Below are 25,345 nucleotides of genomic sequence, written 5' to 3'. Positions count from 1 at the left end.
AAGTCTGTTGATCTGGGTGGTCCCTGGCCTTGCCACAGACAGCTGATTTTCTGCCTCTCAGCAGTACTTCTTGCTACTTTTCCATTTGCATCTTTCGTAGGTAACACTGTACTCTATTCTCTAGCTTTAGTTTCAAATCCTTTGTAGTTTCAACTAGACTCTGACTGACTATGCAGATAGAGATGCTACCCTTTAAAGTCAGGGAGGGACCATTTTTAGGCAAGACAAAGCCAGTCAAAGTCATTGAATTATCTGCTCTGTAAGACTTGCATGACACCTGCGGTGGGGCTGAGTGGACGAGCTGATTCTTCTCCTGTTTCTCTTGTTGGTGATGTTTAGGACAGCTAGTGCTATAGGGGCTCTGCAGCAAAACAGACCACTGACTCAAAAGGCTCCCACTCCACAAGAGGAGCTAAAGGAGGAGAAAGCTGATTTAGGGCTCTACCCTTTCCCTGTACCAGTAAGCAGGCATGTAACCATGCTATAGTGTATTTCTTTTAAAGGCAACTAGACTAGCAAAACATGCAGTTTTGGAAAGCTTCATTAGCAGAATTTAAAAACTTGTGTTGATGATATTTCTTGTAGCTTACTCTGCAACCCAGTTTTCTCTGTGCTTTGATAACGTCTGGTAAAATCTTCAATGAAAGGTTTCTTTCTAAACAAAAGATTTCTATGGAACTGCATATGTTGGGGCTTTAAAGGAGGGGGTCTGTATGAGCTACAGAATTTCTTAAGGGAGGAACATAAATTGCATTCTTCATATGCTTTTCAAAGTACTTATGTTTAACAAACTTTCTTGGGAAGGAACACAGAGGCAGTAGTAATTTTTCAGGCTTGGTCTTTGTTGTGTTGGTAAAAACTATTTCACACTAGATCATAGATGTATATACTGGATACACAGATACATAGGTAGATGTGAACTGCATGAAGTTCAACAAGGCCAAGTGCAAGGTTGTGCACCTGGGTTGGGACAATTCCCAATATCAGTACAGACTGGGGAAGTGAATGGATTGAGAGCTGCCCTGTGGAGAAGGGCTTTGGAGTACTGGTGCATGAAGAACTGGACCTGAGCTGGCGATGTGTGCTTGCTGCTCAGAAAGCCAACCATGTCCTGGGCTGCATCAAGAGATGTGTGGCCAACAGTCGAGGGAGGGGATTCTCCCCCTCTGCTCCACTTGTGAGACCGCACTTGGAGCACTGTGTCCAGCTCTGGGGCCCCCAACATAAGAGAGACATGTACCTGTTAGAGTGGGTCCAGAGGAGGGCCATGAAAATGATCGGTGTTGGAGCACCTCTCATGTGAAGAAAGGCTGACCGAGTTGGGCTGTTCATCCTGGAGAAGGCTCTGCAAAGACCTTATTGCAGCTTTTCGATGTATAAAGGGAGCTTGTAAGAAAGACAGAGAAAGACTTTTTACCAGGGCATGTAGTGACAGGATAAGGGATAACAGTTTTAAACTGAAAGAGGGTAAATTTAGATTGGATATAAGGAAGAAATCCTTTCCTGTGCGGGTGGTGAGACACTGGAACAGGTTTCCCCAAGAAGCTGTGGCTGCCCCCTCCCTGGAAGGGTTCAAGGCCAGGCTTGATGGGGCTTTGAGCAACCTGGTCTGGTGGGAGGTGTCCCTGCCCATGGCAGGGGGTTAGGCTAGATCATCTGTAGAGGTCCCTTCTAACCCAAACCATTCTATAGTTCGAAAATTCTATGATATACTGGATAGCCTCCCAGACAAATTGAACATTTTCACAATATTGTAGTCTTCAGATAGGAGCAAATAATTTTTAAATTATTCCCTGTTTTTCCTTTAATAGAGTAATTCATCTCCATAGCAATGGTGTTATTTGTCCCCTTCTTACATTTTATGGGCTCAAATATCTCAGAATAGCAAAAGAGGGAAAAAAAAGTTTTCAGGAAAAATGGTATAAAGCAAATTTTAATTCAAACATTACCTTTGTAATGATCATTCAAATATAAAGGTTCCCATGTTCTGCAGTAACAGTGTGGATGTAGTATTATACAGTCTATATTTGGCATTGCCTTCAAAGTCCCTTGGCAGTGCTCCAGCTATCCTCAGTGACATTCCTCTTGCATCACTGGGTTGTATAACAGGCACTTAAGTCTCAAGTAGCCCTTTGAAGCGGTGCTTTGAACTAAGTAAGTCACTGAGTGCTACTGCATTTCCAGCAGTTGTGATGCAATGCTATACCTGCCAAATCATCCTGCCCAGGTTGTGTTCATTTCAGGACAGTGGAAATCTCACAAATGATTTTCACCTTCATGTGTATTACACACAACAACTCCTTGTTACCAAAAAGACTATTTTCAGTCATATCAGAAGTGACTGGTTTTATTCACACTGTTTTACCAGGAAGTTTTTTTGTTTAATTATTTAAAAAAAAACCGTATTAGTACTATCACATTAGGTTCCAGTATTTTTTTTTCTTCTGATAACATTTAAAGAGCTGTGGACTGAAAAGAGATATATTGAAAAATATTCCCTGCATCATATCCAAATCACCTCTTGCAGTCTAGAAAATCTGAAAAAAAAATCCTAAAATAATATGGAAGAACAGCTGTTTTACTTTCTCTTCTTGATGTGAAATCAGAAAAAAAAGTTTGTTTTCTGCAATTAGATTGTCATATAGTCACAAAAGGAAAAAAAAAAAGAGAAAAAAAAAGAGGGTAACTATGTACTGTTGAATATGAGACCAGGTATTCAACAGACAAGGTGTAAGTTTATTAGATGAGTAATGGTATTCTCAGATCTATTTTATGCTCTTCAGTTATCTTTGAAATTTTAATCTCCATGTACGTGCATTAAAAGTTTATCATTCAAAGCTGAAAGAGTATATATATTAGAGGTGAGTACTCCTCTGTGCTGTTCAGTCTTTTAAAGCAATTAGATTTTTGGTTAGATAGTAAAAACTTACTTCCTGTCAAGTAAGGGACAAGATATAGTATATTTATTTGTTGATAATATTAAGAGTATTGCAGAGCTGATTGTTTGTAAAAACAATTGAGCCTTCACACTAATGTTTCACTGTAGGTAAAGAGACCAAGATTTTCAAAGTTACCAATTATTAGCATGTACTTTAGCTTGACAGCCTGACCTAGCACCTGTAAAATGTTCTTGCTGTGAACGCTTGGTGCTTGACACCATAAATTATAAATGAAGAGCTAGTGGGAAAAGTGACAGACAGACTCAGTGAAAGAGAGACTTAAAAAGCTGAAAAACATTAAACCAACTGGTTGTGTGGATATTTAATCAAAGGAGATAAGAAACATTTTATCATCATGAATATAAACCTAGGATATCTCTGGGAATATTTGTCATCTGTGGAACAACTCTTCTAGTAAGTTGCATTTACTTTGGTATATTTTTGAGGCTCTACATTAAAAAAATAAACCACTTAATATAGCTAAATGTTAACCTCATGTTTTTTGAGTTGCCTTTGTGTTCCTTCCTGGAAGGTTTTTTTCATATGAGTTCTGTTAAACTCTTTCTCTCTTCATCATGATCACTTTCAGACTAAAGCAGTAATGTCAACTATATTAAATATTTAACTTCTAAAGGAGATACCTTATCAAGCAAATGAGATGCCACTTCAGGAAGCAAAGGAGAAAATCCAATCATTTTTTTTGTGAGCATTAACACCTTCAGAAGTCATGACTGCTTCTGCTATGATATGCCCACAGTTTGTGGCTCTATTGATGACTTGCCTTAACTGCTGACAGCTAGACTTATTGCTAACAAGCAGGAAAAATACAAATGTAGGCTTGATAGCCCTCCCCTATATGTTGTCACTTGCTTTCTTAGGTCATTAGGGAGATCAGGGAGCATGTCCTTTTATTTGAGTATGAAATACTAACTTCATCCTGATTATATGGCATTGGCATAGATCTGTAATGGATAATAATGATAATGTTCTGTCACTTCTGGAGGTTCATTTATATGACTTGTGGATAAATTCTGGGTGGTAGTTCAGACTGCAACAATGCAACAGATGGGGATTGAACAGCTATGCTTTTCCACCCTCTGTACTGCTTCAAACAGACATTATTAACATTATTGTTAGCTTGAGAAAGCAGGGTAGTCAAGATCTGACATTTATGGGCTAGGTGAACTTTTTGTTTTCTGTATTGTAGCTTTTCTGCTGACAAAATAGGAATGACCCTGTTTTATTTTATGATGTAAAAACATGGACAGAGGGTAGGCAAACTCTTATTTAGCTGTCTAGAGTTAAGAAGTTATGCTGATCTACAGAAATAGTAGAAGAGAGTCTTTGTAAAGAGAGAGTCTTAGTAAAGAGTCTTTGGCTTCAGCAGGTGGGTCTATGACACTGCAGAAGTGCTTGTCTTAGTGTTTCATGCCTGGAGCTTCCCTGACTGTTATTCCCACATCTGATTTGCTTGTACATCAGTTTCAGATTCCTGATTCTTGCTCCCAGCCTGCCTGAAGCAGCATGCTCTGCAGCTCTGACTGTACCTGCAAGAACATGCACCCCCAAGAGCCTTGCCAAAATGTCAGAACTGGTCCCTTGCCTCTGTTCTTGAGCTAGAGATCCTCAAATACCCCTTTATGGGGCTGTGCTGCCAGTCACGCACAAACTCTCTTTAGTTGCTTCAGCCTTTGTACCTCTCCTAACATCTGTCTGTTCTGTTCCTCGGAGTCACCAAACAGCTAATTTTTCATTATGGTTATTAAGTAACTACTTGAGTAAGCAGTGGCCATCTGTCTTCCCAGTCCCCATTTGTCACTTTATCAGCTGTTCTCTTCAAAACTTATTTCTTTAAAGAGACTGTTGTGGAAAAGGTCTGTAGTGATTTTGGTTCTCCCTTCACTTGAAAACAGACAGGTGAACAGGTTGCAAAGTACCTCTCTGTCAACATCCCCAGTTACAATGGGGCAAAGGCAAGAAGCCTTTGCAATGCCGTTTCATACTTCAGTACTGGAGCGGCTAGGTCTTTGGATCAATTCAGTGCAAGAAAGAATGGGTACCTAGGGTGGGTTTGGTTATCCCCATGAACTTCTGTGGGAAGTTTCTACCCCTCTTGAAGAGGAAATCCCAAGAAATGATTATGGGAGTAATTGCTATGGAATTAAGTTTGTAATTAGTCTGACTGACAGTTATGTATAGGTGTTACTAGACTTTTCCAAAAGCTTTTGTATGTCTTTTTTTTCACTTACGGACGTTGTCATATAAACTTATTGTTTATTTTATCACCACTCAAAAAAATATAGTAAAAGACATAAAAGCAAATGTTTGTATGAATGCAGAATAGAAAAGGTTCACAGCAAAGTGGAGAATATTAAATCTAGCATCATGACTCCACAAACCAAGTCCCAATCTAATAGGATTGACTTCCACACACAAGTCATTTGTACCTTACCAATACAAGGAAAGATAAATCCATTTGTCTGAATTTCACTTATTTCTAATTTCCCTAATGAAGATATACTCAGGTTAATAAACAAAGCTGAGAAAACTGTCAGGTATTCATGTACATTTAGAAAAATCAGCCCAATAATCTGCTGTTGACATGAACGTGATGGTGAATTGAATATCAGTTAGCTTTTTCAAGTCAGAATGAAAATTATTACATAGGGCAGCTGGGCTCCTGTTGTAATTTTGTGACTCGTATTTTTATCGGGGTTAGCTCTTGACGTCCTTGTATCTCACACGTGAAACTAAAAGCTTAGGAAAATAATAAGGCTATGTGACATAAACCAACTCTGGTGTTATTTTCTGGACCTGTGAACAGCATTAATTTAGCTCACTTCATTTTAACAGCAATCCCTGCTGAAAAGGAGTATCATAGAAATGAAAGCGGAGCCAGTGGTTAAGAACACAGTTTCCCTGGCACTTAAAACCCCCTTTTTCCCATCTCATTCTTTGTGAGGAGTCCATTAAAGTAGAGCCGTCTGCTTCTGCCTACCAGGACTTACTCTTCAGTTCTGTGTTCCTTGCTTGTCCTGCAGGGCTGACATTGCAGTGCTCAGCCCCTTCTGATGCATTACAAATGTAGGAATTCATCCCTTCTGGCTGATCTGTGGATTTGAGAACCTCCTCCTGTCTTACTGCCCTGTTTGGAAGGGCCCTGCTCAACTAAATCACTTTGAAATCACTTTGACACTGCTCTTGGGGAAAAATCTGTCTCTGCTAGGAGAGGTAGGATATTACCTATTCATTCTCTATTCCACAGTTACCTGAGGAAATCTTAGAGGTTCATGTTTTTCTGAGGTAAACCCATTTCTTTTGGATGTGAATATACTTTCTTTTTACCTCAGTAATACTATTTTTTCTCATGCTTCTGAAGAAGTCACATTGGAGAAGCAATCACTTATGTTAGACCTCAAATTACATAATGCTTACAAGTTGTCTTAGGGCAAAACAACCTGCTAAGTGGCAGAATACTCAGTTAAGATCTAACTCTGTACAATTTGGGATTGTAACTATTATCCCAGAAATATTTCTGTGCAGAAATTGTCATGTATTATTGCACTGACAGATATATTTTCTATATGCTTGGTTTGTTTTGTGCCACTTGAATGTATCGGGTTGATTTCCATACATCTGCTTAGTATTCATGAAATGAAACATGGAACCTACATTACTGGGAAAGGCCATATCTTTTACTGACTAGTGTTATGTGCTTGTGACTGATAAATGGTTTAATTTCTCCCCTTTCTTTGGAATATTTATCTGTATTATGAACAGGCATTAAAGTTGTGTGAGAAGGCAGCACTTTGTCAGTCAATATGTTATCTTAGTAGAATAACTCTTTAAAGACTTCCGTCTTTCGTAAGTTGCTTTAGAGAGATGTTCGCCATCAGACTGTTCATGTATGCATGTGCAGAAAAAACATTAAAGCACGGACGGTTGCATTGGTGTGAAGGTAAGAGAATCTCTAGTTACACTCCACAACAAGGAGCTCCTGTTGTAGGTTGTCTTATAGAGAGTCTTTTCTCAGTTCTATTGTAAAACAGCAGTATAGGTCATTTGTCTTTCCTTCATTCACCTGATTATGCCTTTTTGTACACCAGAGAAATAAACTTCACAAGATGCTTTGTACAGAAAGCTGCTTTGAAGGTTTCATACCTTGCCTTAAATAATTCTAAAGGCTAACAGTCGGACAAATAGTCTCTATTTTAATTGCACTGAGATTACTTCAAGAGTGAACTCTGCTTGTTACATGATGTCTAAACAGAAAAAACCCTCATTTAAATGAAAGCACCTAGGCACAATTGACCTATTTTCAGAATAAATCAGTTATTTCTGTTTTTATTGGTTGTCTTGGTTTGGTTTTTTATTTATTTTGTTGTTTTTTTACAGTATTTTAGCACTATTCTAAGTAATTCTAATGCTATTAAAAATAGGCTACAAAAATAATGGAAAAAACCATAACATAAAATTTTACTATTATTTCTTTTGGGTGCAAGGATTCATGTTTCCAGAAAATAAGTCTGTCCATGTCAGTTTTCTTATCTTGCTATGTCTTAAAGTCCAACTTTATAAAATAGGTATTTAAGTATGTCCAGGTTTTCAGATATTTCCTGATAGTAAAATTAAAAAATGGTAAGTATCAAGCATGTCATTTAAAGTAGAGGAATGACAAGATACGGGTATGTTCAACGGGCTGTGTACAGGTTATAAATTGTAAATAATAATTGCTGATCAGAGCATTTTGATAGGTGTTTAAAGTATTGTGATTGCTTATTTTACAATAAAGTGGCATTAGGAAGGAAGCAAAAATGTTCTTGTTATAATAAGTGATGTTTGTGGTTGGATGCTTTAAACCCTGAAGTTAACTTAAAGCTTGACAGCCTGCAGCCACAGACTTGTCACCTTTTTAAAATCTACTGTCCTGCTTTCAGAATGGTGAGTCTTAACAATACTAAAAACAAGCCATGTTAAATGCAATAAGCAGCTAGCTGACTATATGTTCTAATTATGGTCTTTTTATTACTGAAATAACACATAAGGACTGGTGTCTATTGCTCCCTGAATATGAAAGCCAAAGGCTTTCTCCAGAAGGGCAGATTTTACAACAATCTGTCAAAATTTACAGTGATAATTTCAACAGTCATTGATAGATACAGAAAATTTAGACATGAAATAGACCATTTACAAAGCCTTAGAAGATGCTAGTAAAAGACAGATACATTAATCCCTTGGTGCTGGACTCATAAAATTAATTAGGCCTAATTGTAGAATCTTGAGTGTCAAATATTGCGTTTAATTCAGAGTTAACTTTTTTAATAGAGACTTTGGAGGTGCTGATTATTTGTTTAGAGTGTGAGGGTTTTTTTTTAATTCTACCATGGCGACATGACTTGTTATTTGGAAATAATTGTAAAATTTAATTTTTGTTCATGCAAATGCCATTTGAGTGGATGTTCATATAACTCTCTGTTCCACAGATATAATCATACATGAGATTTATGACTTCTTTTTCTAAAGTACTGTGATCACACAATCAGGGATCAATTACATAGCATGAATAATGGAATATAAAAATCCAAATGATTTGTGAAGCAAGTGCCTTATTTCTTGCTTCTACCTTCATAAACTCCGATTGCTGAAAAGTATATGGAGTTGAAAAAATAAATATTTGGCAAATGAATTGCAAGCAGAAGGGAACACATAAGCTTGCAAAAGTGATACGTAATGACTTGCAAAAGTAATATATAAAGTCTTATTCAATTAATTGTTCAAATGAAATACCATATCATTCTGAGGTTCCATTAGTTGCTACTTCCATTTCACTAGCTTCGGGAGTTTGACAGTATATGGAATAATAGTATTGAAGATACAGCTGGGATCAATTGCCTCTGCCTCCATCAGTTCTCTCAATAGGCACAGGAATTACTCTTTAATTTAAAAAAATACATAAATTAGATCTCTCAGTGTGGTGTCTTATGATTTTAGGTTGCAAGAACAAGTACAGCATTTGGTTTACTTATCTTGCTTATTTACATGGTACAGTTGCATAAAAATATAGATTTCATAATTCAATACACTCAATACAGTCTTCCACCAAAAAAGCACAGTCTTCTACTTATTCTACATTTAATAAAGTCTTTCACCAAAAAAGCACAAGAAGAGGATAAATCAGAGCTTCATCTTGCTTCTTCTATTTAACACTTAATCCAGTGAGGTTGCTCTGATGTAACTGAGGGGTCTGCAATGGTTGGCGATGCTTGATAATAATGCAACATGAGAATAAAGGGATTCATGTTGGTTCTTCAAGTGAGAATGGAAGAAAGGCAGTGTGAAAAAAGATAATGTAAAACTGAAGCTTTTGGTATGAAAATGTTGGCTTACATTCTAGTGAGAGATGGAGTAGTAGGATTACAGCAGCCTTCTACTCTCAGGAGAACATGCATGTTTGCATGTAAGGTACAGGAGGGATAATTATATTGGCTTTGAAATAGCAGGAGCACTATGGAAGTGTAGGAAAGCAGAAAATGATATAGCAAAGAGCATAAATTTTAATTTAATTTAAAAAATGATTTTGCTAAGAAATAGGTAGGAAGGTTCTTCAGGAAAAAAAGTTGAATAAAAAAGGTGGGTAGTGGCATTTTATGCAAAAGAACCACCATTTGTTTTAATCTTGTTATCTCAGAACCACAGGATTTGAAATTATATCTATCCGGGCAGTAGTAGGGAACAGTAAGACTGAAATAGATAACTGAATCAAATGAGAAAATATGCTAAGTTATTCCTTAAGCATCTGTATGCAATGTATGGAAAGAAAAATGGTCCTGTGGGGGAATTAGTTTTTCAAGATGCTCACTGGAGACTTCACCTAACTGGGAGTAGAACACCACCAATTTAAAGACAGGCAGTTATCCAACATAAAAAATACTGCACCCAGTCTAATAATGTTGCAGACTTCTTAGGACTGAGAAGGTGAATGTATCATGAATGAGATGTTGGGTTTTGTACATGAAAAATTATTTTGACCAGTTCTCATTCATTAGAGGAGAATTCTAATCATGTGTTTGTGTGAGTGTGCAAATGTGAAAATGGAAAAAGTCAAAGTGGAAATTATTTTTTAAAATAATCGATTGAGAAATCATTGATCAATAAAAAAGGCCAGTTTTGGATAACAGCTGAACCTACGTTAGAGGTAACATGAAAGCAGAAACTAGAAATATAAACACTTGTAATAGTTAATGGGAAAGAGAGGATACATGTGGAAATCAATACATGTTAGAAAATATGAAGTGTAGAAAACTGAAAATAGAAGTGTGTTAGGTAAAAGCCCAGGTCTCACAACACTCAGGACAATGGGAATTTCTCTATCATATTATGAATAAAAGTGTTTGCGTTAATGGTATTGAACTGTTTTTAGAAGGATGCAGAAAATATGGTGTTCAGAACTGAGAAAATTAGGAATTAGTAATTTATTCCCACAATATGAAGAATGTGAAGTACTTCCCATCTGGCGTAAATAGTTCTTTTCCAAGAGTCCTGAAAGAATTGGCTGAGGAGATCTCTGGGCTACTGATGGTAAATTTAATGAGTTTGGGGACTCAGGGAATTCAAGAATATTGGAAGAGCGTAGGTGTTAGAGTACTGGTTTGAAAAGAGAAGGGAAGCACCATTAACCAGGTAACTAGATTTTTATAAAAATCACAGCATTGGAGAGGATTCGAGAAGTCATTTAGCTCCCCTCCTCCGCTCCAAGGCAACATGTGATTATGTAGAAACCAGGTCTGACAGTGTTTAAGGTGTCTTAAAAGCCTCCTGTAGTGGAGATTCCCCAGCTTCCTAATTAGTCACAACTATCCCTCTTCTTTACAACTGTAGGGATAGTAAGGATTTTCCTCTAGTCTAACATGAAACTCTTTTTACTGTAATTTAAATACCTTCTTCCTTTTTGGCCATTAACATAGAGAACAGATTATCCTCTTCTGCCTTAAATAGCTTTTTACACACTGGAAGATTGTTAGTGGATAGTCCTTCTAATTTAACTTACAAAGTAAATTACTCCAGCACACTCAGACCTTCCAGAGCACAGCCTTTCTAGAGATCTCATCATTCCTGTTGCTCACCTATGGTGTCTTTCCAAATGATCCAGGTATTTTTTTGAAGTATGGCACTAAAAATCAGACACAGCACTGCTCCTGAAGGCTTAAAAATGCTGAAGAGAAGGGAAGGATTACTCTGTATATTTTGCTGGCTATAATCTTATTTATCTCAGTCAAACAGCATTGTCAATAATTTGTTTATTATATGATTTGCTATGACTCCTACATGCTTTCCCCGCAAAATTTCTATCTAGACAGGTGCTCTTCATCCTTTATTACTCTAGCTCATTAATCTTGCCTAAACCAGATAGATGTTGCACGCAAAATAATGGAAATGCTGGAAAATGATTCAATTGATACGTATATAATGTATACCAGTTCATTTGTTTTATGGAAAACAGGCCTGGTCAAAAACCCCAAGCATTTAAAGAATTTTTCCCAGTTGATTACACTTTAATTGCTAAAGGGAACTTGCACATTGCATATCTCCCTCTTCTTTCTGTCTTCCTCAAGCAGACAAGCCTCAGAGATAATATGTTTAGATTTTGTAAAGTATGACAAAATATCACAAAATGTTCTGACAGTAAAAAGCTTACCAATTTTTTTAGTAAATGGATTTTAAGTAGCTGAGGTCTGGGAAACCTTAAATTAGTTTTCAGTGACTGTTAAATCACAACATTTGAGATATTGCTTATATACTATTCAAAATTCTAACTGGTCAACATTTTTCATGAGTAACATGGAGATAAATATAAAATCAATAGCTGACAAAAGAGTAGTAAGTAAAGAAAGAAAGAGGATAGGCAGAGAGGGAACAGCCGTTATCACTCAGTAAAGATCAGCCCTTGAAAGTAAAACTTGATTTAAGATAAGCAAATGGCTATTTGTACATTCAAGAACAAAAATGCAACCCAAACTGAAAAATAACAATGAAAAGAGGTGATTCTGTAAAGGACAATGATCTTGATAAACTAATAACTGCCTGTGAATGCAATGCTGCAATAGAAAATTGGCTAATGTGACCTTGGATATATAAACAGGTTATAAAAACAGGCAGAGTTCTTAATCTATATTGTTAGAAGGAAAGATTTCAGAATGCTGAGGGTGATCCTGGTTTTAAAAACGAAGAAGAACATACAACGTGAAAAAAAGCGCAGACACTTCAGAAGAGAGCAACAACTCTCTTGAGAGCTGGAAGTGAGAGGCTTTAGAAGCCCAGTCTGTTTGTCTTATAAATTGATTGCAGTCAGTAAGTTCTCAGAGGAAAAAAAAAAAAAAGTGCCAGTTTTGCCTGTTTCTGAGAATTTCTGGGTGTCTGATATGGAAACTTTCATCTTTTATTTGGGCGTCTATTACCCAGTGCGGATGAGAGATTCCGCACACAGGATGTCCGTAGCTCCTGAGAGCACGGTGTGCATTTGCTGGCTAAAGCCACAGAGCAGACAGTTAGGGCAAACATGCTGCCAGGCTAGGCGGCAAATGCTCCTCGCTCCCAGCCCAGGCACCTGGCGAGTCCCTGCTGGCCCAGCAGTTGTCACCGGGGTGGGATGTGTTGGAGTGAGCTGGCCTGCAGTCCTGACAAGTTGTCTTCTGCATTTTGGCACTTTTTCTTGGGGTTTTTCCACACTGGTATTTTTCTGCAGCTCCCTCAGTTACTAGTGTTGTCTTAAGAAATTAATGTCTCTCATTCTATTTTCCTTGCAGATCTTTAGTTTACCCACTATAGAGGTAACAGTGAAATGTATTAGTCCACAATGAGTGGGAGATCAAGCTGGGTGATCTGATGGCCTACTCTGCTGCAGACTATGATTCCATTAGTTGGCCAAAATCCTTTATTTATTTAAAACTGTTAGGCCAGACTGTCTGGAGAAGTGTAAAGAAAGGAGAAAATAAACTGGTGAAATTAATGTTTGGAAGGCTTTTTTCCTTGGTTGTACAGACAAGATTGTAGAGTTCATCTTCAGAACAGTATTTTGGATTTAGAATTAAAATTCTACACTGTCAGTCCTTGGAGCACTGCTCTTCATAATTTTAAATAAAACATTTCCCTCAGGACTGGACAAAACCTCTGAAAAGATTAATTTCAATTGTAAAGTCTAATAATAGTAATGTAAGATATATCCAAAAAAAAAAAAAAAAAAAAAGGAAACTGGAGCTCAGCATGGCATAATGAGTTATATGAATGTATTATCTGTTAAAGTATGTACTGGAAAATGAAGCTAAACACATTTAAATTATAAGTATGAACTAGTACAGTTAGCTAAAATAATAGGTTTACAGCTGTATGTTTAAGTCTGTATATTATTGTTGTGCAAGTGTATATCCATAGCTCAGTTATGTAAGGAAGGACATGCAAGTGCTAAAACTAAGTTCTTTTTATTCAAAGAGATTTTTTAAAGGATGTTTGAGTTAATTTTGAATTGTGACATGACTTTGTAATGGAAGACTTACACTCTTTCACTCTTCTTCACTCTGCAAGTTTTATACTTTACATCACATCAGAAAACTGCCTGCTACAAGTGGAAGTTGGATGTCAAATGTCAATAACATTGCTTAGTTGCAACGAATTTATTAACTGTAGTAGTCGCAGACACACACTTTTGCTTATGCTGGCAGCTTGTCCATAATGGCCACTTTGCATGAAGTCTCATTTAAGAGGAATGGGGCTTTTAATGGTATACAAAGGAGTATAAATATGTAAATGTAGGGACAAGGGTCAGTAAATATAGCTTCCTGGTTCCATTAACTTTTTAGGGAATTTTCTCATTTTAAGCATCATATGTGTAGTGTTCACCATCTCTTTTTAGACTCTTTGCATGTGAATTTCCAGTTCTTTTGGAACCTACACTATTCTGCAGTCAGAGGAGAAGCATTCATTCCTGTATATAATTCAGATATCTACATTTGGGCATTCTTCTTAGTATGGATTTCGTTGACAGAGTGAATTTTCTGCCAATGAGCTGCGAGTTGGAAGCTTCTTGGCAGTGCAAATTTGTCTGCCATTAGATCTGTGCTGCTGGGGGTAGACTGCTTCTTAATTACCTCATTTAAAGATAGCTTGGGTATCTCTGTCCCACACTGAAGTCTATCATGTAGATATCTCCAAATCACTGAAGTGTATGAGGATTTTATTACTTTATCCATGTCCTAATCTGTATAACCAGCCTTGTTGGTTTCACCACTTTACTGGGGTTTGTATTTCTTTGCTGTAAACATAGCATTTACTTGGTCTGCCAGTATTTGCACATTTTTGATTGATAATTATTTTATGTCTTGTAACACAAGTACTGTTGGAAAGAGTTTTAATTTTTATGATTTTCATTTCTGACTCTGATGGTGATAGCATTCTGATTCTGGTTGGTAGTTATTTGGTGGTTTGAATTCTCCAGTTTGAGGTTCTAACAGATTTGTTGGAGCATATGTGAGGATACAAGAGGCTTGGTATGTAAAATGTAACAAAAATTTTATTTTAACAAAACTGACTTATTTGATGAGGGTCATTTGGTAAATGTATACAAGAAATGTTATTCATTCATAGTTCCACTAAATTTAAACTTTTCATACTTTCACTGATTAATTTTTTCTAGTTTTTAATTTTTTTGATGTATAGTTTTGAGCTTTCAAGTAGTACTTGATTGGTTTGGGCAAGGAATTAATTAATTCAAGCTCCACTGAAGAAACGAATTAGTTTTCTTTCGTCTGTTTTGGGGCTTGTTCTGTGGAAGTATTAGTTTTAAATACTTGGATGATGTTTATTAAATCATGGTCCTGCTACCACAAAAATTGTAAAACTGAAATGACTCTTCAAGCCCCGACACTGTAGAAAGAGTCCATTCCTGCCTGCAGATCTGCAAGTAGCAAGATAAAACCTCAGCTGAAAACTAAGTATATTTACAAATAGTCCATGTTTGCTGGGTGGAGAGAGGAGGTGAGGAGCAATGGAGAGAAAAAAATAAACTCCAAAGATGAAAAGGAATATTCTCAGAAACCAGCTAAGCGTTTGGTCTTCTCTTTGAAAAGGAGATAACTAAACCTAAATTATCCAAATCTAAATTTTTGGAGGTGACAGATCTCCAGTACATTATATCTTGAAGGTTAACACAGAAGACTGCATCATCACAGGCCAAATAGGAAGACACCTTACTGACTCTTCAACAAGAGTAAGGTAGCATGATGCAAATAGAAGATACTACGACAGCTGTAAATCATAGCTTTTTCAGTAAACAGAAGACAGCAGTAGTCTCAGTGGGGATAGTGATTCCATTTTTTGGATGTAAAATAGGGCTTGTAAAAAAATATTTGCTTTATCTTCAAGTTATTCACAAAGCTTCGTAAACTGGTGACGTGGTAAAGAAATGGAAAGTAGAATATCCCCCTTTGTTGAATAACCTGTTAAAAATGCCATTAGTTTCTTCAAATAAAGCATTAAACTTTTATTTGGTTAATGTTGAGCTTGTTACCAGACTATAAATTTGCTGATCAAACTATTTAAGTTTCAGGTTAAAAGTCAACATACATTCAAATATAGAGGAGCTCTAATTGTCACTAATACAAAAGACAAAGGAAGATGCTAGGTCAAGTTTCCTCTGATAAGCTGGCAAGATCATGTAGTTTCCATACCAATGTGCCCCTTCCATAAGGCAGAAATCCATGATCTGGCATCTACTGCTCCTGCTGCACTGCTTTATAGAAACACATTAAAGATAGCTGTACATTGATTTTTTTGTCAGGCAAGAGGTGGAAGATGTGCAACAGCATAAAACCCCCAGATGTATGGATAATGGTGTCATGTTCCAAACCAATAGCTAAATTTTTCTCCATCAGTTAACGATCCAGAGAAGAACTGGAATTTGTGGGCTGTAAGGAGGAACCGGACATTCAAAACACACTACCTTGATAGTTAAAAACTGCCCTATACAATACTTGATTTTTTGTTTAAAACCTGATTTACACTTCTTAAATGAGAGGGTCACATGAAACAATTCCATTAGAGGGCAGTAGTACATGTAGGTACAATGTCTCATGTACTAAATATTTAGTTTACAGTCAGCTTCCTTATTATTATGATTTTTGTTCTGTATAATTTTTGCATGTTAGTGAAAGGAAGAGAAAAATTAAGCTAGTGCAATTTAACATGTTACAATAATGCAAAAACATTTTTTAATATTCAGGTACAATAATGCACATCCTGTCATATATTTAAAAAACAAAACAAATGCAAAAAGTGATACAAAATATATGTAGCAGCTTTCAGCACTGTTATATTCCAGCTAAAATACCAACTCTAAAGTTGTTAGTCTTTGTGTTCTTTCTGAATTATACAACTTGTATAACTTTTTTTCTGGGAAGTTTATGTTTTTTCTAAAACATCTTACTTTTGAAACTCTGTTTTTATTTATTTTATTAGCTTTAGTGCTGAGGTCCATGTGCAGACTTTCTAGACTTCCAGGCAAGGGATTGCAGAAATGTGCATGCTTATTCAGGCACCTTTTAGTGATGAAAAGGGAGTGTATTGTGATTTGGTAATGATTTCTGCAAAAGATTTAGGTTTTGTAAGAGTTATATCTTCAGAGAAATTTGATAATGAAATGTAAGCCATGGAAGCCTAAATATCTAGGCTCTGTTTTTATTAATACTCCAACATTTTAATTGTTTTAAGAGCTTTAAGCACATGTACCTGGCTAGTACAGCTAGTTCAATTCATACCAGTTTAATACTTTACTATGCTGTATATGTCTAATTCAAGCAATACTGCAAACATACCATTTCTTTTTCCACTTTCAGTTGTGTTACTTGATACTACAGCTGCCCTCGGAGAACTAGGATGGAAAACATTTCCTTTAAATGGGGTAAGTCACTCACCATTTTGGTTTTATTGTCTTGATTTTGGCATTCGGACACTTTGGAAGTGATATTCTTGCAATATAGACTTTTCAGAAAGATTTTAGTTGTTCTCAGGACTGGACCAGACTGTGTTGTAAGTAGGAATAACAGATGTGATAATGACAAGAGGACACATTATTGTGCCCTTTTCTTGATTTTCTGAGTTTCTTTAAATCTGATTCTAACAGTTACACATCATAAAGTTCCATATCACAAATTCCTACGTGAGAGGAATGTGTTATGACTCCATTTTTTGTGAAATAAAAGAAAAAATAATTTTCAGTTTTATAACTTAACCCAAAATTTAATGATTTAAGTGAGGATTAATATGGTCTTCAGCATCTGGTAAAACGGTACCAGGTTAGCTAAATCAGAAAAACATTATAAATACGTTAATGCTATTAAACTAGTTTAAACATTTAGAGAAAATATTTAAATAGATTTTTTTTCTCCTGCACTGATCATTCTAGATTAAGGTTTGCTGTTCCAGTTTAATGTCTTACACGAGTTCACTGTACTGTTAGTACAGATTGCCAGGCGGCACTTGACATTGTGTACAGGGCCCTAGAGTGTTAGAGGTGTCTGGTATACTTGGAGGTGGTGTGGCCACGTGAGTGTGTGGAAGAGGAGCATTTTTACTCTTCAAAGTTCAACCATAAATGCTTTTCCAGTGGCTACACTTCCAAAAGCTGTCTTCTCTTTCCACCCAGCTAATGCACCTAACAGAATATTAGAGGCATTTGTAGTTTCACTTTTTAATTAAGATACAATATACTGGAGCATTTAACACCTATTGCATCAGCTTCTAGTTCTGATGTCACTGTACATACTGTATATCACTTATTTTTATATTAGATGGCATTGTCTCTTAATTCTTGTGTATGAGGCATATAATTGCTTGCTTCTTCAAAATGAGCTCAAGAAAATACTGTTTTTCTGAGTGAAAAATCTTGTTTCATTTTTAGTTATTTTATTTCTTGTGATTTGTTCCAGAAGGAAATAGAAATTGTCTATCCTCAGCACCTTAATAATCCATTTTTATAACATGCCTTCTGTGTCTCTGCCCTCAGGGGTTTCAAGCAACGTGACATTTCTTAATCTCAGCCTATTTTCAACTTTATGGATTACTCTTTTTCAGGGGTTTCCAGTTCTTTGTATTCCTAGACATAATTGCAGTCTGTTACAGATACCTCTGTGGTTTACATTTTGTATGCAGTCTCATGCAATCTGAGTTACAATTCTGAAAGTTTTATTTCCTTCAGAATTCCTAGACAAAGCATATACTGTTATACGCTATGATGAGAAAATACAGTGAAGAATTTTTGCTTTAGAAAAAAGCAAATACTGTCATATATCATGATGAGAAAATACAGAAAGGATTTTTTGTTCTAGCTTTGTGATGAGGTCCATTGAACTGAACAGGGAGACTGGAATTTGGAAAGCACACAAGACAGAATTTCAGTTATTCTGTAAGTTCTCAAAAGCTTTAGTTACCCCAACAGCAATAACTACAATATACAAGCAGGAAAAAACCTGCACTCAAAGTTGATTTAAAACATAACTATTACAACATATCTGTTTTGATTGGTCATACATACCCTTAACATTAGTTTTGCAGCATACTGAGGTTTTTGGGTGTCTTAGGACCTTTGCTGTGTTTTAAGAATTGGCAGCACTTACTAGAATACAAGGGGTTTACATTTGAATCAGTACTTGGGATTCAATTATTAGAGAATTTCCCAAGTATAATTTGTTTTTTAAAAAATTTATCTAGAGTAAATATGGGAGAAAAAAGCAGTTTTTAGAATGAGGAGAACATACAGAATAAGGCTTCCTGACACATAAAATAGGCAGAAGACACTAGAGTGGAAACTGAGAGGAAGGGGATAAATTAGGTACGGAAAGGTAGTTAAGGGAAATGTGCGTGTATTGGTAACTCAGGAAGAAAATATGTCTGTTGATGAATTAATCTAAGCAGTAAATGGGATAAAGATTCATGTGCGCTACAACAAAGAAGTTTTTGAACAAACTTTTTGGGAAGTTGTACAGGTGAGATTACATGATTTTGAGAAGCATGATCCATTTAAGAATAAGTCTATGAGATATTGGTCACATACAGCAGGAGGTGACTGGATATGCAGACAAAAAAGGTCCTCCATTTCTCACAGTGGAATGAAGGAAAATGCCTTAGTTCAACTTCCAGGAAAGGCTGCTGTGAGCAGTAGGACTTAGTGAAACCTCTGAAATGGTGCAGAAAGAAGGAAGAAACAAAAAAACCCCAAAATAAATAGTGGGGCCAAATGACTTACATGAAATCAGAGCTATTTCTCTCACTCACTGAGAGTTACGCAGGACTGCTGATTAAAATCAACATTTGCTGATCAGAGTTAACATCATTCTAACTTCTTTCAAATATACGAAATGTACATTTTAGTTTAGGTATTTGAACATACAAAAAATTGCATAAAGCTATTAAAATGTGAAAAGTTACATTACTGTGGCTTATAAAATATTAAAGATACTGAAGTTAAAAACTGAACTGAAATGTATTTCTAAGCTGTTTCTATTTAAGTTATTCTGCGATCCTGTACCTTACACAAATGTAAGAAGAAAATTGAGCCTACAAGTGCTTATGTACGTAACAGAATATGACATTTGTATGCTTCTTCATGTCACTTTTGTATGCAATCTCTGAAACAAAAGGCCAATGTTCATGTAAATTATGACTTGATTCCTATTAAAATGTAAGGCAAAATAGTGCTTTTGGGGTTGGCTAATAACTCCTATTATATTTACTGATTTAGTAAAGAATGGTAAAACTGTTATCTTTCTAAATCTTGCACAAACATCAGAGATGTTGTTTTATATCCACAGTGCTATCTAATCTACTTATCTGTCCTAGTTCAGAATATGACATAATTATTGGTGTGGTTATCACTGCAGAAATAAGAACATATTTTGTCCCATTGTGGTCACATCAACATTTTCCCTTTCCTGGAGGACAGTGACAGGTTTTGGTTTGTTTGTGCTTTTGATAGGAATTTTTGTTCAGCTACTGCAGAAATCTTACATATTACTTTAATCAGACTTGGGTTTTTTTTTCCCCCAAAAATAAGTGTGTGTGTGTGTGGTGTTTACGTGTGTAAGAAAAATGTCATTGACCTATAGTTACTGCTCTGATGAACATTTTTGAGATTAGGAGGATGGAATGATAGGTTTTCTTGAGACTGTGACATTAACAGAAGTCACTGGTTTACTGGCATACTCAGTCACAAAGAATGTTTCCATTAAATTAAATAGCAACTGAAATATTAATGCTTGGGATTTGGGTAATATTGAGTATACCTCAGAGATTTTAAACTAACAGGCTAGGGTGAAGTATGAGAAAAAAATTAGGAGGTATTCTTTTGGAATTTGCAGAACCTTATCCTTCACCTCCCACACTTTTTATTTATAATAGATTCATAATGTAACTTTTGCAAGCTTTCAGCAGTTTTTTTAACCTCTAGGGGTACCTACCCAAGCAAGTAAAGATACAACACAGTAGTTTTGCATGTGACATTTGTATGCAGCCCCATCATTTAGCTGTGAAGATGTGTCATGCACATCTATGTTATCCATTCCTTGGTAATATAATATATTATTTTATTTTTTCATTTTCTTCCCAGTTAGTTGTGCAGCCTTCCTGAAGCACAAGAATACAATAGTTTTTCCTACAAATTTGTTTCCTTTATTTGCTTGTCAGATTTTTTCCTTATATTTTGAACAGGCAATAAATTAAGTGCTTAGAGCTAAAAAAATGTGGTGTAAAACATTAATATCTTTGAGGTCAATAGAATCAGCTTTTGTTGATTTAGTTTCAGTTTAGCTTCTCAGTGATGAGCTGTCTAAAATTTCTACTTTAATAATGGGAAAATCTGATACTTCCTCTGTTCTTTGGGCTATAGTTCAAAATAACTGGTTGATTTATGAAAAAGCATGCGCTGTGGAATGAAAGTGGATCTTTATTCAACAAACTGTCCCTCCATAACCTTGAAAATGCAGAACAATATTTTTTTAATTTGTAAATGGGAAGGAACCCCTTCACACGTTTCAAGAGAGGATGCGAATGTGAGCTAGAGGACAGGCCAGTCGAGTTCATGTCCAGGGTTCCAGCTGAAGTCTGTTTGCTGACCTTGGGGACAGGATTATTTTTCTCAGGTTTTCTCACTACAGCTTGTGGTGCTGTGCCTACTAGAAAGACATTTTTTTTCTAGGGGCTTAAGCACTGTTCAGGTGGTTCATAAAGTTTTGAAAATTAGGGAGGAAAGGAGAAAACCTGAAAAACTAACTGAAATATAGTACACCCACAACCTTCACTTCTCCATTAGCAGTAATACTAATAAAATAATGTACCTTAGGCAACTCCAGTTGTTGGGTTTTTTCCTTCTGATGTCAATGTAACTTTTAAAAATATATTATTTATTTCCCATTGCATTAAACAATGTAACACAATTTTGTGAGCAAAATTTGCTTATCAGCTATGGTTTGGAGACTATTGTCATTAGGGTCTGTCTATTCCTGATAAACTTCTACTGTGAGTACCCCTACTTAACTCTAAGAATGCCTTATTTTGCATGAGCTGAATCTACTTTGCAACTGTTAATTTGGAATAAAGTGCTCTTATTTGAAGAAGAAAATTAATAAAGAAAAAATACTCTGACATTAATCTAAATTTTACCTTGTGTGTAGCTACTTCATAAACTCCAGAAAATTTTTAAAATTGGCATAAAAGGATGGCAAGGTGACTCATAACACAAAGCTGCCTTGACTTGTCATAGTAGGCAAAATATATAGCCTTAGCAGTAAAGAGCCTACTAGAAGTCCTCTAAATTATTTGACAGCGGTGTGAGTGATGAAACTATTTTAATCCCAGTTTCCACAGTTATTTGAACAGCTTCCTAGTCAGTTGATAGTTTTCTTATTGATTTATCTACAGAAGTATTTTTGTTTTGAATATCTTCTTTCTTTGGGGAATCTTTTAATTTTTTTAATAACTCTCACTAATATACAGGTTTAGTTTTTTTTTTTTTTTTTTCTGTTATGAATCCATTGAGACTGGACTTGTCAAAATATTGATCTTTTTTTTACCCTACCAGAGTGATTATTATACCCTCTCTGTTAAAATAATTGTTTTACAGTAAATGCATCAGCCAACAATTCACTTTCTAGCTCATTCATACTTAATTAGAAAATATTTCTATAGCTTATGGTAATGGCTTAGTACTGTTTGTCACTGGTACTCACTCACTAATCGTTTTTCAGGTTGTAATCAGAGATGATACTGAAGTTTTCCAGTACCAACCTACAAACATTTCTTTCAGTATAGCTACATCCAACTTCACCTTAATTTTTAGATTGATTATTTTTTAGAATTCTCCTAATTGCCTTTGAAGTCAGATAAAAACAAAACACTTCTAAAGAAAGAGAGAAGCTTAAGCCCCTTCCTTTTTTAAAACTATCAATAAACAAAACAATTAGCAAAAAAAAGGTATCACTCTGCAATACAAAGTCATTGGGTGCATAAAGAGTAGAAAACAGTGTAAGAAGTTAGCTAAGAAAGTTGACTTAAAGAAAAGAACAAAGAAAGGCAGTACGATTTTTCTGTGTGAAATGATAACACAAGTATCAGATTTAGCTTTAGGCACAACACAAACAATATAGAAAGAAGGAATATAAGGTGGGAAAAATGATAAATTAGAGAGAACAGAGCAAGTTATGTGAAAGTGGTAAAAGATAGCAAGATAAGCAAATAAAACATAAGCAAGTATCTGAGATACAAGACTAAGATGTGCATAGTGAAATCACTAATACACAAACAGAAAGTGAGGTTAGTGCATTAAACATGCTCTGGCAGCAGTATGACATTATCAGAAAAAATTATGGAGTGTATCGTAAATATGGTGATACTCAGTGTCCACAGCCGAGTTCTATATTTCTATATTTCTATATTATCTTGTTACCTAGAAGCAGAGAACTACATTTTACAAAACATAACAGCAAATAAATAGTACAGATTATGGCATGAAAGAAATGCAGGTTCTCACTGTAGTTCCCAGTCATTGGATTTGTCCATGAAGTAGAAACCAGATAAGCTATGTGTATTTGTAAACATACAAATCTGCAAATCAACACAGCCAATTCAGTACTGATTTTAAGAATGACAGTGATTTAAACATTTTGTGTAGCAGTGTGAATTATAATATCATCAGGACTTCTAATCCTCACTTTTAATACTGTAAATATTAGAACTCAATAGATGTTTAAATTCTTCATGACTAGAAGGAACAATTCATCAGATCACCCTTATATCAGAAGCTGTAAGGTTTCAAGCCTCGCCAGTGTGTTTACTCAGTACCAAGTATTTTACTGAAATAATTCTTCTTAAAAGATATCAAAAAATCATAATTTTCCCTTGTAGTTTGTTCCATTAATTAATTAGATAACTTTGAAAAAGGGTTCCTACTGTCTGATTCTTCCTTCTCAGCCTTATACTGTATCTATATTGATGAATCCCTTCATTACTCCTCCTTCTCCAAATTTCAAATCATTGTGTGGTTCTTTTTTGAAAATATGGACAAAGTATGTAGCATTTACAGTCAATTTAATTATTTTCTACAGTTACAAATCATAATGCTACTTTTCTTTACTGATTAACCATCAAAGAGATCCCAGTAGGCTTTCTCACTACAATAATAATATTGGGAGCTCATGTTGAGTTGGTTCTCACTGTGGCTCATAATTGTCTTCCAAAACAGCAGTTTTATAGCACATAGTAATCTATCTGTTAGGTAAAAGTGGTATTCCCAGTCCTAGATACGTAAATATACATCATCCTTCAATGAGTGTTTCTGACCAAAACATTTATATAATTCTGTGTGACTTCAGTGTTCTAAATATTTACCAAACAACTTATCTTGGAAAAGTCTCATTAGAAAAAAACCTAACTATGTTTCATTTTTATAGCTAAAATACGGTATTTATGATACTATATGACTATATGATGTATGATAATACTTCCTAGTCTCTGTAATCTGTGGTTGAATATTGTAAACTACTTATAATCATGCATCATGTGACAACCAATATAATGGCTGAAAAAGGTCACAGCATGTTATGTTCACTAAACCATTTTCATAAACATAGTTTAAGGTCAGGATTTGTGAGGTGAATAAGATAATTCAGGGCATTTAAAACTAGACTTAAGAAATCTAATTGTATTTATTGGTTCGTGGTCTGCTCTGTGGTTGGAGAACCATGGCTTAGGGAACAAGTCAAAGACATCCTCTGCTTCTTAATATGGTATATTGTGGTGGATTGACACCAGCCAGCAGCTAAGCCCCTGCTCAGTGACTTGCTCACTCACACCCAGTAGGATGGGGGAGAAAATCAGAAGGGCAAAAACACGTGGTTCAAGATAAAGACAGTTTAGTAAGTGGGGGGGAAAAGAAGTGATGCAAAGGCACTCATTCAATCTCCCACCAACAGACCGATGCCCATCCAGTCTCCAAGCAATGGCTACTTTGAAAAAACTACCACCCCCCCAGTTTGATTGCTGAGCATGACATTATGTGGGATTGAATATCCCTTTCATCAGTCTGTGTCCCCCTCCCCACCCCTTGCCCAACCCTAGCTGTTCCTTGAGAGGGCAAAGTGAGAAACAGAGAAGGCCTTGATACTGTGCAAGCACTGTTCAGCAACAGCTAAAACACTGGTGTGTTACCAGCACTGTTTTGGTCAGCAGTCTAAACCACAGCACCATATGGACAACTATAAAGAAAATTAACTATATTCCAGGCAGACCCAGCGAACGTAATTAAAATTAAAGTTTTGTGAAAGTCAACAGGAAAAAATGTCAACATCTGAAAATTACTTCTATCTGAAGGTGTTTCACTTTTATTCCAAGCAAATGATAGAATCATTTAGGTTGAAAAAAGCTTTTAAGATCACCAAGTCCAACTGTAAACCTAATACTGCCAAGTCCACCACTAGACATGTCCTTAAGTGCCAAACCTACACATCTTTTAAATACCTCCCGGGATGGTGACTCAACCAGTTCCCTGAAGTCTGTTCCAGTGCTTGACAACCCTTTGAGTGAAGAAATTTTTCCTAATACCCAGTCTAAACCTCCCCTGGTGCAACTTGAGGCCATTTCCTCTCATCCTATCACTTGTTACTTGGGAAAAGAGACGGACACCCACCTCTCTACAACCTCCTTTCAGATAGTTGTAGAAAGCAGTGAAGTCTCCCCTGAACCGCCTTTTCTCCTGGCTAAACAACCCCAGTTCCTTCAGCTGCTCCTCATAAGACTTGCGCTCCAGGAGTTTCACCAGCTTCATTGCTCTTTGGATTCACTCCAGTGCCTTAGTGTCTTCCCTAGTCCTG

At 36.0% G+C, this 25,345-nt stretch overlaps 1 protein-coding gene across 5 annotated transcripts in view; it reads left to right on the top strand.

Annotated features, from left to right (window-relative positions):
- LOC104357209 (ephrin type-A receptor 6) overlaps positions 1-25,345 on the top strand; it is a 508,448-nt gene that overhangs the window by 22,374 nt on the left and 460,729 nt on the right. For all 5 annotated transcript variants that reach the window (XM_042788830.1, XM_042788826.1, XM_042788827.1 and 2 more), the window contains exon 2: positions 16,823-16,887. In XM_042788830.1, the coding sequence (XP_042644764.1) occupies positions 16,823-16,887 (65 nt within the window). The remainder of the gene's footprint in view (positions 1-16,822; positions 16,888-25,345) is intronic.

Source organism: Tyto alba, unplaced genomic scaffold, assembly GCF_018691265.1.
Source record: "Tyto alba isolate M040663 unplaced genomic scaffold, T.alba_DEE_v4.0 Super-Scaffold_14, whole genome shotgun sequence".
Lineage (NCBI taxonomy): Eukaryota > Metazoa > Chordata > Aves > Strigiformes > Tytonidae > Tyto > Tyto alba.
Note: the sequence above shows the minus strand (reverse complement) of the source record. Positions and strands in the feature narration are given on the sequence as shown.